At 37.6% G+C, this 19,261-nt stretch overlaps 1 protein-coding gene across 3 annotated transcripts in view; it reads left to right on the plus strand.

The window, feature by feature from the left end:
* Positions 1 to 19,261, plus strand: part of ZFYVE9 (zinc finger FYVE-type containing 9) — a 182,297-nt gene that overhangs the window by 110,173 nt on the left and 52,863 nt on the right. For all 3 annotated transcript variants that reach the window (XM_063106443.1, XM_063106445.1, XM_063106444.1), the window contains 2 exons: positions 15,931 to 16,155; positions 17,836 to 17,918. In XM_063106443.1, coding sequence (XP_062962513.1) covers positions 15,931 to 16,155; positions 17,836 to 17,918 — 308 coding nt within the window. The remainder of the gene's footprint in view (positions 1 to 15,930; positions 16,156 to 17,835; positions 17,919 to 19,261) is intronic.

The following is a 19,261-nucleotide window of genomic DNA, read 5'->3' on the forward strand; positions in this document are numbered from 1 at the left end:
ATTTTCTGTAATATAGGTTGGGGACATGTACATATATATGTATATCTAAGTAAATAACATTTCAAAAGCGTAAATGAGATAGGAGTCTCTCCTTGAATAGGAATCATTTCACAGCTCATCAGAAATTGGGACTAGAAAATATTTTAGATCATCTAATATAAACTCTTCATTTTTTAGATGAGGAAAATGAGACCTAAGAGGTGTGGATGGCTTGCATAAATCACAGACCTAAGTTGGTGGCAGAATTAGGACTAAAGCTTCCAGACCAGTATGCTTTCCATTATATCAGCCTCTCTGTATGTATTAATAGTATATCATTTTTTAAGTGCATGTTTTATTAAGAATCCTATTTTAGGGCTGGCCAGTGAGCTCAGTTGGTCAGAGCATGGTGTTATAACACCAAGGTCAAAGGTTCAGATCCTCATACCAGCCAGCCAGCAAAAAAAAAAAAAAAAAGATTAAAAAAATCCTATTTTAGATAATCAGGGTAGTAGCTTGACATATTTCACTATAATTTAATACTGGTTTATATTTATTACATCAATATACCACAGTTTGTTAATTTCAATGAACAGTTTGCTGTTCTTACCAGTTTATTATTGTCCAGGCATGCTGTTTAAAATATATAAATATCTTCACTTAGGAGTAAAATTGTGGGCTTGTAAGATATGGACATCTTCAACTTTATTAGATGATGTCAAATTCTTTCTTAGAGTAATTTACCAGTTTTTAAAATTTATTTTTATTTTTTCATTTTATTTTTTTGAAAGATGACCGGTAAGGGGATTTTAACCCTTGACTTGGTGTTGTCAGCACCACGCTCTCCCAAGTGAGCTAACCGGCCATCCTTATATAGAGATCCGAACCCGCGGCCTTGGTGTTATCAGCACCACACTCTCCCAAGTGAGCCACGGGCTGGCCCTGTAATTTACCAGTTTATATCTACTCTTCCCATCCCCAGTGTTTAAGAGTTGCCAACATTTGATATTATCAGTTTTAATTTTTGCCAGTCTTGTGAGTATTAAATAGTATCTTATTTTGATTTGCATTTTACTGATTATTAATGAGGCTGAGCATGTATTCAAATATTTATTGGCCATGCACATTTTGTCTTCTGTGAAATTCCTATTTATGTCTTTTACCCAAATTTCTATTAGTATTCTCTTGGAGATTCCTTTAATTTTTTTTTTTTAACATACATATACTTGACCCTGACCTTTTTCTAACAGAGTTGTTTTCTATTGCTATATTTCTAAGCCACAAACTGAGTAGCCTAAAAGAATACAATTTATTATCTCAGTTTCCATGGGTTAGGATCCCAGCTCAGGGTGCCTCAAGGCTGTAATTAAAGCATCAGCTATGCTGCAGTTCTGATTTGGAGCTCAGGGTTCTTTTCCAGGCTCATTTGGTTGTTAACAGAATTCAGTTCCTTGAAGTTCCCCATTTTTCTTGCTAACTGTTATCTGTGGACTGTTCTTGGCTCTTGTAGGCTGCCTGTAGTTCCTTGCCTTGTGGCTCCATAGATAGTTTACAACATGGATGTTTGCTTTTCTTCCAGGCCAGTGGAAATGTGTCTGTTTGCTTTGAGTCTCTGACCTCTAGACTTAGATTTAAAGGGTTTACATCAGGCCTACCCTCACAATCCCTTTCGATGAACTCAAAGTCAGCTTATTAGTAACTTAATCATGGAAGCAATCATATTCATTGGTGCTACCTCCACTCAAGGAGAGAGAATTAAAGAAGGCATGTATGCTAAGAGGCAGACGGAATTCTGCCTACCACACAGAATTTCTATCCTTTTCCCAGGTATGACACAGACCCTAACATACTTTATGTACTCATTTAATACACACCACTCTTAGTTTGTTTTACCTTTGGTAAAAGAAAAAAATTAATATTTTTATGTATTTCTAATTATTAACTCAATTTAGTACCAATATAAAAATCAATACTAATTTTAACTCAATTAAAATTATTAATTTTATTTGCCATAATATTTTTTCTATGTCGGTATTTTCAATATCCTGTGTTTCCATCTGGACTTGCATTTCTTGCTGAAATTCCTCTTTTTATTCTGTTAGTAGAGGCTGTGGCTGGTAAAATTTGCCCTTAGTCTTTGTATATCTAAATTCTTTTAAAATTTTTGCCATCATTCTTGAATAATTAGTTTGTTATAAAATTCTGTGTTAACAGAGTTTCCTCCTCCCTCCCTCCCCTCTACCCTCCCTCCCTGCCTACCTGCTTTCTCATTTCTCCATATTCTTCCTTATACCTCACCTTAGAAAGTATTTTGATGATATTACTCGTTGTCTTCTGGTGTCTGCTACAGTATTTTTATTTTTAATAGGTAATTCTTTGTCTTTTCTTTTTGGTGGCTTTTAGGATTTTCTCTTTATCCTTGGTTTTCTGCAAGTCACTGCTGTGTGTGTGGGGGTGTGTTTTTTCTAAAGTCAGATTTATTGAGATATTTATAAAAAGTAAAATTCACTTTTTAGATATATAAAAAGGTGAATTTTGTCACCTGACAAAAAAGGTGAGTCTAGACAAACATATTCAGTTATGTAACACCACCAAAATATATTTCCATCATCTCTAAACCTTGCCTCACGACCCTTTGCATTCAATCCTCTCCCTTATTCCGTCCCTGGCAGCTGTCTATCTGATTTCTGTCCGTATAGTTTTACATTTTTCAGAAAGTCATATAAATAGAATCACATTTTGTGTTTGGCTTATTTCACTTAGCATAATGCTTTCCAGATTCATCCATATGGTTGTGTGTATCATTAGTTTGTTCCTTTTATTGCTGAGTGGTATTCCATTGTATGTACCTGCAATTTGATGTACCTGCAATGCATTAAAAATTTCAGTTGTTCTGGATCCTTGCCAACACTTTGTATTTCCTTTTTTTTTTAATTTAATTTTTTGCTTTTCTAATAGGTATGTAGTGATATTTCATTGTGGTTTTAATTTGCATTTCCCTAATGAATAATGATATTGAGCATTTTTTTATATACTTATTTGCCATCCATATCTCTTATTTTGCCCATTTAAAAATTGGGTCATTCAACAAAATACCAATGACATTCTTCACAGAAATAGACAAAATAATCCTAACATTTATATGGTACAACAAAAGACCCAAACAGCCAAAGCCAAAACAAAATAAATAATGCCGGAGGCACTACACTAACTGACTTCAAATTATACTACAAAGCTGTAGTAACCTAAACAGCATGGTACTGGCATAAAAAGATACTTGGACCAATGGAACAGAATACAGAATCCAGAAATCAATCCACATACTTACAGCCAACTGATCTTTGACAAAGGTACCAAGAACATACGTTGGGGAAAAGGCTGCCTCTTCAATAAATGGTGCTGGGAAAACTGGACGTCCATATGTAGAAGAATGAAACTAGGCCTGTACCTCTAGCCATATACCAAAATCAATTCAAAATGGATTAAAGACTTAAATATAAGACCTGAAACTATAAAATTACTAAAAGAGGGCCGACCCCGAGGCGCACTCGGGAGAGTGTGGCACTGGGAGCGCAGCAGTGCTCCCGCCGCGGGTTCGGATCCTGTATAAGGATGGCCGGTGTGCTCACTGGCTGAGCGTGGTGCAGCCAGTCACAAAAAGGCAAAAAAAAAAAAAAATTAAAAGAAAACATAGGAGAGACACTTCAAGAAGTATGACTGGACAAAGACTTTATGAATAAGACCCCAAAAGCACAGGCAACAAAATAAAAAATTAAACAAATGTGATTATATCAAAGTAGAAAGCTTCTGCACAGCAAAGGAAACAATCAGCAGAGTGGAAAGACAACCTACAGAATGGGACAAAATAATTGCAAACTGTACATCCGACAAGGGATTAATATCCAGAGTATACAAAGAACTCAACTGAACATTAGAAAGCAAGTAACCCCATTAAAAAATGGGCAAAGGAGCTGCACTGGCATTTCTCAGAGGAAGATGTACAAATGGCCAACAGACTCATGAAAAAATGCTCAACATCACTAAGCATCAGGGAAATGCAAATCAAAACCGCTTTGAGATATCATTTCACCCCAGTTAGATTGGCTATTATCAAAAAGACAGAGAATGACAAATGCTGGTGAGGATGCAGAGAAAGGGGAACCCTGCTACACTGTTGTGGGACTGTAAATTAATACAGCCACTATGGAAAGCAGTATGGAGGTTCCTCAAACAACTGTAGTTAGAATTGCCATATGATCTACCAATCCCTCTGTTAGATATATACCCAAAAGAATGGAAATCATCTCGTCAAAGGCATACCTGCATTTCCATGTTTATTGCAGCTCTATTTACAATAGCCAAGAGTTGGAACCAACCTAAATTTCCATCAAGGGACAGCTGGATAAGGAAAATATGGTATATATTCATAATGGAATACCACTCTGCCATAAAAAAGAATGAAATCCTGCCATTTGCAGTAACATGCATGAACTTAGAGAAAATTATGTTAAGTAGAATAAGCCAGGCACAGAAAGAGAAATACCACATATCCTCACTCATAAATAGGATCTAAAAATAAATAAAGAAATAAAAAGAAAGATACAAAAGTCACAATAATTCGTTGAACTTTCAAAAGGAGAGAACAGAACTGAGGCCACCAGAGATGCAAAAGAGAGAGGAGTGGGGGGAAGGAAGGTTAGCGAGAAATTGGTAAAGGTCCATAAAAAATGATTACACTGTATGCTAATTATCCTGATCTGAGCATCACATATTGCACATAGGTACTGATATTAAATGCTGGACCCCACAGATATGTACAATCAATTATGTTTCAATATTTTTTAAAAAGGAAAAATAAATAAATAAAAATTGGATTGTTGGGCTGGCCAATTTTCTCAGTTGGTTAGAGTGTGGTGTCCATAACACCAAGGTCCAGGGTTCGATCCCTGTTACAGACCAACTTCCAAAAAAAAAAAAAATGTGTTGTTTTATTAACTGAGTTTTTAATAGTTTGTAAATTTTGAATACAACTCCTTTATCAGATAATGTGTTTTGTAAATATTATATTCTAGTCCATAGGTTGTCTTTTCATTTTCTTAACTGTTTCAGAGAGCAAGTTTAAATTTTGGTGAAATCCAGTTTATCAGTTTTTCTTTTATGGTTTATACTTTTAGTTTCCTACCAAATCTTTGCCTTAACCCAGAGTCACAATATTTTCTTCCATTTTTTTTTTCAAGTTTTCTACTTGTAGCTGTTACATACACATCTGTGATCCATTTTGAGTTAATTTTTGTACAGTGAGCAAGATAAGGCTTGAAGATTTTTTTTTCTTTTAGCACCATTTTTTTTTTTTTTTTTAAGTTTTATTTTGTTGATATACATTGTGGCTGATTATTGCTCCCCATCACCAAAACCTCCCTCCATTCTCCCTCCCCCCCTCCCCCCGAATAATGTCCTTTCTGTGTGCTTGTCGTATCAACTTCAAGTAGTTGTGGTTGTTATATCTTCTTCCCCCACCCCCGGTTTTTGTGTGTGTGTGTGTGTGTGTGTGTGTGTGTGTGTGTGTGTGTGTGTGTGTGAATTTATATATTAATTTTTAGCTCCCACCAATAAGTGAGAACATGTGGTATTTCTCTTTCTGTGCCTGACTTGTTTCACTTAATATAATTCTCTCGAGGTCCATCCATGTTGTTGCAAATGGCAGTATTTCATTCGTTTTTATAGCTGAGTAGTATTCCATTGTGTAGATGTACCACATTTTCCGTATCCACTCATCTGATGATGGACATTTGGGCTGGTTCCAACTCTTGGCTATTGTAAAGAGTGCTGCGATGAACATTGGGGAACAGGTATACCTTCGACTTGATGATTTCCATTCCTCTGGGTATATTCCCAACAGTGGGATAGCTGGGTCGTATGGTAGATCTATCTGCAATTGTTTGAGGAACCTCCATACCATTTTCCATAGAGGCTGCACCATTTTGCAGTCCCACCAACAATGTATGAGAGTTCCATTTTCTCCGCAACCTCGCCAGCATTTATTGTTCAGAGTCTTTTGGATTTTAGCCATCCTGACTGGGGTTAGATGGTATCTCAATGTGGTTTTGATTTGCATTTCCCGGATGCTGAGTGATGTTGAGCATTTTTTCATATGTCTGTTGGCCATTTGTATATCTTCCTTAGAGAAATGCCTACTTAGCTCTTTTGCCCATTTTTTAATTGGGTTGCTTGTTTTCTTCTTGTAAAGTTGTTTGAGTTCCTTATATATTCTGGATATTAATCCTTGGTCAGATGTATATTTTGCAAATATTTTCTCCCACTCTGTTGGTTGTCTTTTAACTCTGTTAATTGTTTCTTTTGCTGTGCAGAAGCTTTTTAGTTTGATATAATCCCATTTGTTTATTTTTCCTTTGGTTGCCCGTGCTTTTGGGGTCATATTCATGAAGTCTGTGCCCAGTCCTATTTCCTGAAGTGTTTCTCCTATGTTTTCTTTAAGAAGTTTTATTGTTTCAGGGTGTATATTTAAATCCTTAATCCATTTTGAGTTGATTTTAGTATACGGTGAGAGGTATGGATCTAGTTTCATTCTCCTGCATATCGATATCCAGTTATCCCAGCACCACTTGCTGAAGAGGCAGTCCCTTCCCCAGTGAATAGGCTTGGTGCCTTTGTCAAAGATCAGATGGCAGTAAGTGTGTGGGTTGATTTCTGGATTCTCTATTCTATTCCATTGGTCAGTGTGTCTGTTTTTATGCCAGTACCATACTGTTTTGGTTATTATAGCTTTGTAGTACAGCTTAAAGTCAGGTAGTGTTATGCCTCCAGCTTTATTTTTTTTGCTGAGCATTGCTTTGGCTATGCGTGGTCTTTTATTGTTCCATATAAATGTCTGAATAGTTTTTTCCATTTCTGAGAAAAATGTCTTTGGAATTTTGATGGGGATTGCATTGAATTTGTATATCACTTTGGGTAGTATGGACATTTTCACTATGTTGATTCTTCCAATCCAAGAGCATGGGATATCTTTCCATCTTCTTGTATCCTCTCTGATTTCTCTCAGCAGTGGTTTGTAGTTCTCATTATAGAGATTTTTCACCTCCTTGGTTAACTCAATTCCTAAGCATTTTATTTTTTTGGTGGCTATTGTAAATGGGCAGGCTTTCTTGATTTCTCATTCTGCATGTTCACTATTGGAGAAAAGAAATGCTACTGATTTTTGTGTGTTGATTTTGTATCCTGCTACTGTGCTGAAATCATTTATCAATTCCAAGAGTTTTTTTGTAGAGGTTTTAGGCTGTTCGATATATAGGATCATGTCATCTGCAAACAGGGACAGTTTGACTTCATCTTTTCCAATCTGGATGCCCTTTATTTCCTTCTCTTCTCTGATTGCTCTGGCTAGTACTTCCAACACTATGTTGAATAGGAGTGGTGAGAATGGGCATCCTCGTCTAGTTCCTGTTCTTAAAGGAAAAGCTTTCAGCTTTTCCCCATTCAGGATGATATTGGCAGTGGGTTTGGCATATATGGCTTTAATTATGTTGAGATACTTTCCCTCTGTACCTAACTTATAGAGGGTCTTTGTCATGAATGAGTGCTGAACTTTATCAAATGCTTTTTCAGCATCTATAGAGATGATCATATGGTCCTTGTGTTTGAGTTTATTAATATGGTGTATCACATTTATTGATTTGCGTATGTTGAACCAACCTTGCATCCCTGGGATGAATCCCACTTGATTGTGATGAATAATTTTTCGTATGTGTTGCTGTATTCTGTTTGCTAGTATTTTAGTGAGGATTTTTGCATCTATATTCATCAAGGATATTGGCCTGTAGTTTTCTTTTTTGGTGATATCTTTACCTGGTTTTGGTATCAGGATGATGTTTGCTTCATAGAATGAGTTTGGGAGATTTGCGTCCGTTTCAATCTTTTGGAATAGTTTGTAAAGAATCGGTGTCAATTCCTCTTTGAATGTTTGGTAAAATTCTGCTGTGAATCCATCTGGTCCTGGGCTTTTCTTTGTTGGGAGCCTTCTGATAACAGCTTCAATCTCCTTTATTGTTATTGGTCTGTTCAAAGTTTCTACGTCTTTATGGTTCAGTTTTGGGAGCTTGTGTGTGTCCAGAAATTTATCCATTTCCTCCAGATTTTCAAATTTGTTGGCGTATAGTTGTTTATAGTAGTCTCGAATGATTCCTTGTATTTCAGATGAATCAGTTGTAATATCGCCTTTTTCATTTCTAATTTTGGTTATTTGAGTCTTCTCTCTTCTTTTTTTGGTTAGCCATGCTAATGGTTTGTCAATTTTATTTATCTTTTCAAAAAACCAACTTTTTGATTCGTTGATCTTTTGAATTGTTTTTTGGTTTTCAATTTCATTCAGTTCTGCTCTGATCTTAATGATTTCTTTCCGTCTGCTAACTTTAGGTTTGGATTGTTCTTGTTTTTCTAGTTCTTTAAGGCGAAGTGTTAGGTTGTTCACTTGCCATCTTTCCATTCTTCTGAAGTGAGCGTTTAATGCAATAAATTTCCCCCTCAATACTGCTTTTGCAGTATCCCACAGGTTGTGGTATGATGTATCATTGTTTTCATTAGTTTCAATAAATTTTTTGATTTCCTGCTTGATTTCTTCTTGGACCCATATGTCATTAAGTAGAATGCTGTTTAATTTCTATGTGTTTGTATAGTTTCCAGAGTTTCGTTTGTTATTAATTTCTAGTTTTAATCCATTGTGGTCTGAGAAGATACATGGGATAATTCCTATTTTTTTGAATTTATTGAGACTTGATTTGTGACCTAATAGGTGATCTATCCTGGAGAATGATCCATGTGCTGATGAGAAGAATAAATATTCTGAGGTTGTTGGGTGGAATGTTCTGTAGATATCTGCCAATTCCAATTGGTCTAGAGTCTTGTTTAGATCTTGTGTTTCTCTACTGATTCTTTGCCTAGATGATCTGTCTAATATTGACAGTGGGGTGTTCAGGTCCCCTGCTATTATGGTATTAGTGTCTATTTCCTTCTTTAGGTCTAATAGAGTTTGTTTTATAAATCTGGCTGCTTCAACATTGGGTGCGTACGTATTTATGATTGTTATGTCTTCTTGATGGATCTGTCCTTTTATCATTAAGTAGTGTCCCTCATTGTCTCTTTTTATGGTTTTTAGTTTAAAGTCTGTTTTGTCAGATATAAGAATAGCTACTCCAGCTCGTTTTTCTTTTCTGTTTGCATGGTAAATCTTTTTCCATCCTTTAACTCTTAGTCTGTGTGAATCTTTATGGGTGAGGTGGGTCTCTTGTAGGCAGCATATAGTTGGGTCCTCCTTTTTGATCCAGTCAGCCAGTCTGTGTCTTTTGATTGGGGAATTTAAGCCTTTTACATTAAGAGTTGTTATTGAAAGGTGTTGATTTATTCCTAGCATTTTATTGGTTGTTTGGTTGTCTTAGGTGTCTTTTGTTCCTTGCTTTCTGATTTACTGTTTGGTTTCTGTGTTTGTTGGTGCCTTAGGTTGTAGATAGTGTTTTTGTTTGCTTGTTTTCTCTTCATGGATGCCATTTTTATTATACTAGTGGGTATTGATTTTTCTTCAGTTTTTATGGCAGTGGTAGTTATTTTTCAGGAACCAAACCCAGTACTCCCTTGAGGATTTCTTGTAAGGGTGGTCGTGTGGTAGTGAACTCCCGCCGTTTTTGTTTGTCTGAGAAATATACTATTTGCCCTTCATTTCGGAAGGATAGCCTTGCAGGGTAGAGTATTCTTGGCTGGCAATCTTTGTCTTTTAGTATTTTGAAAATATCATCCCATTCCTTTCTAGCTTTTAGGGTTTGTGATGAGAAGTCTGATGTTAGCCTGATTGGGGCTCCCTTATAGGTGATTTGACGCTTCTCTCTTGCAGCTTTTAAGATTCTCTCTTTGTCTCTGAGTTTTGCCAATTTGACTATGACATGTCTTGGAGAAGGCCTTTTTGGGTTGAATACGTTTGGAGATCGTTGAGCTTCCTGGATCTGAAGATCTGTGATTTTTCCTATACCTGAGAAGTTTTCTGCCACTATTTTGTCGAATATGTTTTCAATGGAATCTCCATTTTCCTCCCCTTCTGGAATACACATGACTCGGATATTTGAGCGCTTGAGGTTGTCTGATATCTCTCTCAGATTTTCTTCAATGTCCTTGATTCTTTTTTCTTTCCTTTTGTCTGCTTGTGTTATTTCAAACAGCCCATCTTCAAGTTCAGAGGTTCTCTCTTCAACTTCGACAAGCCTGCTGGTTAAACTCTCCGTTGTGTTTTTTATTTCACTGAATAACTTCTTCAGTTCAGCAAGTTCTGCTACATTTTTTTTCAGGACATTGATTTCCTTGTACATTTCCTCTTTCACATCCTGTATACTTTTCCTCATTTCATCATGATATCTAGCTGAGTTTTCTTGTATCTCATTCAGTTTCCTTAGAATTATCACTCGAAATTCCTTGTCAGTCATTTCAAGGGCTTCTTGTTCTATAGGATCTAGAGTTTGAGATTTATTAACTTTTGGTGGTGTACTTTCTTGATTTTTTGTATTTCTGGTATTTTTTTTGGTGTTTATTCATTGTGGCAGGGGGTTTCACAGTCCACCGGTTTGAGACTAATGACTAAGTAGGATGTTGCTGTGGTTGCCAATTTGGTATGGCTCCCTCCGTGACTGCTCAGTTGGCCTCTAGTGCCTTGTGTGTGTGGTTGCCTTGGGTCTTGGGCTTCTCCGGGGAGCCACCTTTCTGGTTAGCTTGGACTCTGCTGGGCTGGTGGATCACGTACCCCAGGGTGTGTGATCTCTGTTGAGCTTTCACTTCCTGTGCAGGACTTCTCCCTGTTCCGTGTGCTCTGGCCCAGGCTGTTAGATCGTGCAGTGGCGCCCCCACCGGGTGTGTGGTTTCTGTCAAGTCTCCACCTCCCTGGCCGCACGTCTCCCCACTCTGTGCGCACTGTGCTGGGCTGGGGCGTGTCTTCTGCACCCCTCGTCTATCAGCTGGGCCTTCAAGACCCTGCTCGGCACCGCCTCGCCCAGGAAGTCTACCAGGTTTCTGCTAGGCACAGACGACTGATCTCTCTGGGTGCCTTTGTAGCACTATGTAGATCTTTCTCGGGTTTTGTTCACCTTTGTATCCCCCCAGTATAACCCGAGTCTAGCGCCCACCTGCAGCCTGGTCTTCGGCAGGTTCAAGCGGGCCTGTGAAATCTCCTACCACACTATTCCCAACCAGAAATTCGTTAGGCTTTTTTCCAAACTGGTGGCCGCAGAGATGGTATCTGCCTCCCAGTAACAGGGAGTTTACCTGGGGCCGGAGTCCACGGTGTGGTGGAGTGATAGTCGGCCCGCCCGTACTTCCTTGTTCTCCCGACACTGGCCGGAGACGCCCCGACACCAGCCCCGCCAGAGAAGCACAGAGGGAGTGGGAGCGGAGGCCGGTCCGCAGGCTCCGGAAAGCCCCGCCAGGCCAAGCAAGTGGGAGGGCTCAGTGATGGCCGAGCTGGGCGGGGCTGCCTGCACCTGGGAAAATGGAGGCAGCACCAGGGTGGTGAGTGGCCTGGTGGTGCAGGCGGGAGCCAGGTGGGCATCCACCCCCCGAACAGAGCTGTGCCAGGGGTCACTCACAGTGCTGTGCCAGGTCAGCGCTCACTCTGTCTCTGGTTTGCCGCCTTCCCAGTTCTCAGCCGCTGCCACCTCGGGCTGTTCAGTCGCAGCGCGGCTCGGGCGCTCCCAGGAATCTTCTTTAATGCCGGCCTGAAACCTCGAATCCTGAATAGGGCAGCTGGCTGCCTTCAGTGCGGCCCCGGCCTCCGGGGTCCTGTCTGCATCCACAGCAGCCCTGGCGCCGTGTTCCCTGTTTAGTGACTCGCTTTTGCAGCTAAGAAACAGTTCTTTTCCTGCTCCACACTTCAAAGCTGTTGCCTGTAAATGAGTCAGCCTCTCGTGCCGGGGGTAAAGTGGCGGTCACCCCCCACGACTGGCCAGCAGCAGCGGTCCTCCCTTAAGAGGTGGCAAGAGGAAGGTCCACAAATTTCCTGGCTGCCTGAGGCCCAGTGGCCACCTTTTCCACCTCAGCTACTCCGCGCCAGCCGCCGCAGCTGCCGCCATCTTGAAAAACTCCCTAAAGATCTCTTATCTCTTACTACTCCTTAGTTTGCTTTAGCTGCACAGATATCTTTGTGACCTTTGAACCCATCAAACTTATCTCCAGTACATGGCTGTTGCTCTTTTGACCTGAAATGTCATTCTTTTGGATCTTAATTGGCTGGTTTCTTCTCTTTGTGTGGATCTGTTCTCAAATGTTTCTTCAGAGAATTTTACCTGACCCTCTGGCTAAATAAGTCTTTTCTACTCTCCTCCCCTCAATCTGTCACAGTACCTTATTTTCTTGAAAGCATTTATTTTGTTTGTCTCTCCCCATTAGAATGTAAGCTCTATGAGGGCAAGATTTTTATCTGTCTGGCTCAAATCTATAGCCATACCTAAAACAAGCAGTCTGACATATCAGAGACACTTAATAAAAAAACTACGGGTTGAAGGATTTAATGAGTTGGTATGATGTCAGTAGGAAGCGATTTTTGTCATTTGGTGGAAAAGCACCAGGAGGAAAGGAGTCCTGAGAGAACACTTCTATTAATAAGAATACTGTTCTTATTATTCCTGACTTCTTATTCTCACTGGGACTTGGAGACATGGGAACATACTATTTAGGTTGGCCAAAGAGTGTTACTGAGGCCCAGTGTTTCTGGTACCCAGAGACAGAAATGCCATGGATCGGTTAAACAGGTCACTTGGAAAATTTCAATAATTTGGGGTCTCTGAAAGATCATTTTTCTTTTTTGTTCTACTGTCTCTTTTTGTCACCTATTCTCATACTAAAGTCTTTCTTATCTTGTATCCTTAACCTGTGGATACCTGGGTTAACCCAGATGAATTCAGTATTTATTTTAAATTTCATTCTTATGTGGATTTAGGAAAAGGCAATGTAAATTTGTAAGGCACTGTATAAATGTATAAATATTTGTATGTTATTAATAAATTGCATTCATCTTCTTTGAATTTTATTTTTATTGATAACTTCATATTACTTAATTAAATTATAGGCCTCAAGTAAAATGGGGTTTGAGCTTTAATTTTTTAACATGTAAGTTTATCTCAGTCTAAGAATATAGATACATACTGTTAACTTGGGAAAAAATATAGTTTGACTATTTTTAGATTACCATCTCTTGTCCATTCTCTACCACAAAGTATTTAGAAGAAAAATTACAGGTAAATTAGAAGAGGGGGAAAAACAGCTTTTAAAAAAGTAATCTTTCAAGGAATATATGCAAATGATTAATAGAAAGTTTATGAAAATATGATAGGTGTCCTGTTATGTTAGTGGAATGAATGGCAGTCAAGTTTTTATGTATTAGAGAATTTTATTAATATGTGCTTTATCAGTCAATGTCCTAGTAATAGTTTCAGATTTTAGTACCATGCCATTATTTTCATGGCCACAAAAATTACACTGCTTCTTATCATTAGTATTTCTGAAGCAAGTTACTTTTTTATCTGTAAAATAAGAAAAAGAAAAGTTTCCCAACCAATATGTTTTCAAGGAAAAAAGGAACCTCATTTGTGTTTTCGCCGTCATCAACAATATGCTTGTATTGTTTTTCTAGTCAAAGAATGTTAACTCATGGTTTATATTTTTATTTTACTTTATCAATACATTGTGAACCTTTTGAAAAATTAAATTAATTTTATATCCTTCTGAAGGTAAAGGAGCATGGTATTGCTGCTTTAGGGTAATTTTTCAGATGATGAGAAAGTTATGTGGAATTTCTTATGAAGAGATGATTTAAGACTAATACCTAACATTTACTGAGCACTTAATATGTGCTAGGTAGTGTATTTATTACTTTATGTGCACTATTTTATTTTTTCTTAACCACAACTATGTGTGATTCATACTGTTATTGTTTCCATTTTATGTATGAGGAAATTGAAAGGCACTAAGGGCTTAGTAATTTACTCAGTATCACCCATTTAGATGGTAAGTGGCTGAACCCAGGTTTGAACTCAGTGTGTCTTCTCTAAATCCCATGTTTCGAGCCATGAGAAGTAATATAGTGTCTCTTGAGCTTTTTGAAGTTATGTGGTAAATCTCACAGATGCTCTAAACTGAGGAAATGACCTTTTATGAAGAACTCATGCTTAACTGCAGTTTATTGCATTACAGAGATCTCCAAGGGACCATTTAAATTCTTTTGATTGCTTGAGTTTTAGTTATTTTAATGTTTAGAAATATCAGTATTACTTGGAAATTGTTCCATTTGAGTTGATATGAGGAATGATAAATATGCTCTGAAGCTATTGTCACATAGATATTTAAGTTATATTTGAATTGAACTTAAAGATTGCTATTTGTAAGCATTTGGAAAACAATGTTTAAATTCCAAATTTAAGATGGAAAATTGCAAATTACTATTATATATATTTTTGAAAGACATTGTGATATATGAAAAGACTAGAAAATTAAAAGATGCATTCTAGATCATACTTTGCCACTTATTTACTCTGTGTATTTTGAGAGTCACTTCACTTCTGCTCTTAAGCTTCAATATTTTCATTTGTAAAATAAACCCCCAAAATTCAGTGAAGTGGTACCTGCCCTGTTAACCTAGTGGCACAGGTCTAGTGGTCAGCTGATTAATGCCATGTAAAATTACTTTATATAGTATTGAAATAAAGCATTTGACATCTCTGCCAGGTCATTTAAGCTCAGAAGTAAGATTTGGTGTTGATTTTAGTTGAACGGTTGCTTCAGAGGTCTTGGGCTATTAGTTCAGTGGATTTGTTGTATTGAATATTCTCATAGAGATGTACCTATATAAATTAGCATAAATTCCTAAATGTACTATCTTAAATGTAAAATGTAGATGATAATGTTAAGGTGAACATTTCCAGCCACAAAGCTTCTCTGAGTTTAATGGAGAGGTATTCCCTTCACTTGTGGATCCTGCTGTCAGTATACCTTCCCACTTTACTCACAGACTTGAAGATTCATAACCATTGTATGAACAAACTCTAGTTTTCAGGAAAAGTAAGCATTAACTTCTCTGGTGGGGATTTCTTTATCTGGTGTTATTGCTTTCAGAGGTATCAAAGGAAGCTTGTACATGTCTAGTGAACATATCTGCTGTTCTGTAATTGAGCAGCTCTTGTCAGGAAGTTCCTTTGGAATTCTAAACTGAGGGAAATGTCTTTTTAATGAAGGGCTGATGTATATTTGTTAATATTTTATTCATAATAGTATCTGAATTGTAACATGCTTAGTAAAGAGCATTTGCAGTTAAAAGAAAAAAACTTGCTTAATGTGAATTTAAATAAGCCCTAAGCTAATCTATGTTTCATATTTGTCTCAACCAAAATTACAAAGAGTAAATCCTGTCTGTGGTATTACCTTCTCCTTAAGTCCTCTCCTTCCCTTAATGTCTCGTAACTGTTCTTATTGTCTTAATTCATTATGTTCATTAGTTGACTTTGTTCACCCAATGAAATTATAAACTCTATGAGAGGAGTTACCTAATCTGGACATTTTTTTCACGACCTTTGAGACAATAATTCTTATCCTGAGACCTCTAAAGTAATTCACACAGTAAAGATGAACAATTTCACCAAGGAGGGCATCAATATTTATGGATTTAAGCTAGACACACTTCTACAATGTGATAATATAAGTTATTTCATGTTCACCAGAGCCCTGATAGAATTAGAAAACAAATGTTCATTTAATAAATGCCATTTAAAAAAAAACTTTCTGAACATGGGTCTTTCATGGTGAGAAGTTGGGAATTAGTGTTTGGTAGTGTCCAGCCCAGTGATGAGTAATAATGATTATTAAAATATGATTGATTTATTGATAGAAAGTAATTAATGAACTCTTTTGTTTTAGGGAATGTTGTGGGCAACTTGGGACATTCCTTTTTTAGTCAAAGTTTCCTCGGCAGTAAAGAACATGGTGGATTCCTATATGTGACATCTACCTACCAGTCACTGCAAGACCTAGTACTCCCAACCCCTCCTTATTTGTTTGGGATTCTCATCCAGAAATGGGAAACTCCTTGGGCTAAAGTGTTTCCCATTCGACTAATGTTGAGACTTGGAGCTGAATATCGACGTAAGTAGTAAAACACCTTCTTCTAAGCCATATGACCAAGTCATGATGACTAAATAAGACTTGAAATATTCAAAGTCCCTTTGGTGATACAATTTAGCAGAAATAGTCTTTTGAAATAGATAAGCTGAATTTGGCCAGTGTCTCTGTTTTAGCTATAATGGGAAGGACTGAAAATACTGAATGAGGAAGTTGGCGATTACTTATTGCCTTGTAAACTTAACTTTTTTATAGTTCATTGATAAAAACATGATCATCTTTAGAAAAATGAATTTGAACTTGTAACTTTACTTTTTATAGTATCTGTATATGGTGAGCATAATCATTCTCTTGGTTGGAAAATAGTTATGACAAATTATATCTTACTTAACATAACAGAAACTGGAAGCTAGTGGTATGGAGACTACTCTCAGTTGGAAAGGTAGGCTAAAGAAGAAGGGCTTCCTTGCCCAAGCTTGTAGCAATGCAACTAAGTTGTGATTTTTTAAAAAGACATTAAATGTTAAATGCAAGCTTTATTTTAAACTTAATATCTTCACCTAACTAAGTTTAAGAATCAGACCACTAGAGTAAGCTTCTCAGTTCTGCCACTTAATAGTTCTGTAACTTTGGGCAAGTCACTCAAGTTCTCTGATTGCGTTTCTTTTGTAAACTGGAGATAATATGCTTGCCTTTTGTATTACATTGGACCATTAAGGATCAAATGAGAGGATAAATGAAACATTATTTTATAAACCATAAATCAGTATATGTTTCTAGAAAGTCAGCTTCATTCTTCCACTCATTTATTCATTCCACTCATTTATTCATTCATTCAATCAGAGTTTAATAAGGGCCTACCATGTATCATGAATTCTGGAGAAGTGGCTAAGATGTGGCTATCATTTCTTGGAATCTTTGTAAAGAAGACACATAAAAATCATGATTATAAGTAGTATATTGTATTAAAATCCATGCTCAAAGTTAAGTTTTGGGGAGCTCCTAGATAGACTCTAACTTGACTAAGAATGGAGGAGTTAGATGAGAAACACTTCTTGGACCAAAGTGCCTCTGAACTGAACTCTGAAGGAGGCATACAAATCAGCTAAATGAAGCAGGGACAGGGATGGATTATATGCAGAGGAAACAACACGTACATCTTCCTGTCTTGAACAGGCGTTTCAAACCATAAAGTTCAAGGAGTGAGCCAGCCAATAGGATCACCTGATATTTGGCTCTCCTAAGGAGGGTTTTGGTTAGGAGGTATAGAAGAGTGAACTTGTAAACTTTTTGAGGACAGAGAAATCTGGAGATATTTGTTTCCTGGATCGTGTCAATCCACTTTGAAGAAAATTGCTTCCTAAGACATTGTGGGTCATTTTTGAAACAGCTATGTAAAGAGGCTTGTTCTGGTCATCAAAGACTTACTCTGGCTTGGCGTTTGTCTTCTGCTATGATAATTTTGGGAGTGGGGTGCAGTGGCTGGCTGATGCCGGGAACTGAATCCTTGACCTTGGTGTTTCAAGGCTGTGCTCTGACAAACTGAGCTAACTGGCCAGCCCCAATAAATATTTTTGACCCCTAAATTTAATATGTTCTAATGACCCATTGCAATTATATTTTGAAAATTGTATTAGCCACAATGTCTTTTTTACCAGAATTTTAAGCTGCCAAACTTAGTCTGATAATTTCTCATTTCCATAGTTTATCCATGCCCACTGTTCAGTGTCAGATTTCGGAAGCCATTGTTTGGAGAGACGGGGCATACCATCATGAATCTTCTTGCAGTAAGTTGGGAGTTTTTATTGTCTTTTCCTTACTGGGGTTTGTATGGGAGAAGAAAGAGAAGAATTTTATTATTTTGTTGATAGCTATGCCCCTGCTGCTTCTAGCAGGTGAAGATTTGTGCTGGAGGAAAAGAACAGAACATATATATACTCTTGAAAACATATGGAACTTTGGAGTGAAATAGTACAGGATTCCAGCCCCTGATTATACACTTACTATCTAAGCGACCTTGCAGGATTATTGTGAGGATTAGAGGTAATGTATAAATACAGCACCTAGTATTCTGTCTTGTTTTTATTTTAAGGCTGGCACCTTAGGGGTATCCCCAATGTCCATATAACCTACTATCCAGCCAAAGATTGGTCAGAGGTGGTGCCTAAATACCTCAAGCCAGTAAGGCTTTCACTCTCTACTGGATCTGTATATGGACTGGGATTCAAACTTTATTCCTTTCCTGTCTGTGGGCTCGCTCATATCTCCTCTGCGCATGCCCAGGCTCTGACTCTTTTGACCAAGGGCATTGATTAGTTTGGGTCCAGTAAGGTCTCTGTTGTCTCTGTTGCCTCTGTTGCATGTGTGCACAGACTAAGGTCAGTCTTGGATATTTGAAGTTTATGAAGCTCCCTATGGCTGTCTCACCTCCCAGAACTTCCTGTTAGACCTATGACTAGTCTGCATGTACATTATTTGCCCCAAACTGGCTAACAGAGCCTACTAACAGGACTCCTGGCTTTCTGTTTTTATTATCTACTGAGATTACCACTTTGACAGTACTTTAGATCAAGTAAACTCATTCAAGTAGCAAAGCTTATTGTTTTTACAAACTACCTTGCCCTGGTTGAACTACCTAACTACCTAATGGGGATAGGGGAAACCCCAGGCAAGAGGGCCATAGATTCAACTTACTGTTCTTACTTCAAGTTCAGTAGTTTTCATGAAAAAACATTTCTCAATGTGTTGTCTTTGTTTGGTCTAATTCCAGAGTACTGAAGTGGTTGTTTTTTTAAACCATTTACCCAGCTTTTTAGTTCTTTTTCTGGGGAGTAGATTTGGTGATTTCCTTACTCTATCATGCTGAAAGTTGTAGTTCCAGTTATCTTTTAAAGAGACTTGAACAATAAGAAAAACTCTTATAGGTTTACCCGTGTAGTTGCCATTTCCAGCTGTTCATTCCTTTGTGTAACTCTGTATTGCATTTGGTGTCATTTTCTTTCTGCCTGAATGATTGCCTCTAACATTTCTTGTAGTATTAGTTTGCTGGTGGTGAATTCTTTCAGCTTTTGTATTTTTAACAACATCTTTATATTTGAAACATATATTTATTTGCTGGATGTAGAATTCT

The sequence above is a fragment of the Cynocephalus volans genome, chromosome 8, assembly GCF_027409185.1.
Source record: "Cynocephalus volans isolate mCynVol1 chromosome 8, mCynVol1.pri, whole genome shotgun sequence".
Classification (NCBI taxonomy): Eukaryota; Metazoa; Chordata; class Mammalia; order Dermoptera; family Cynocephalidae; genus Cynocephalus; species Cynocephalus volans.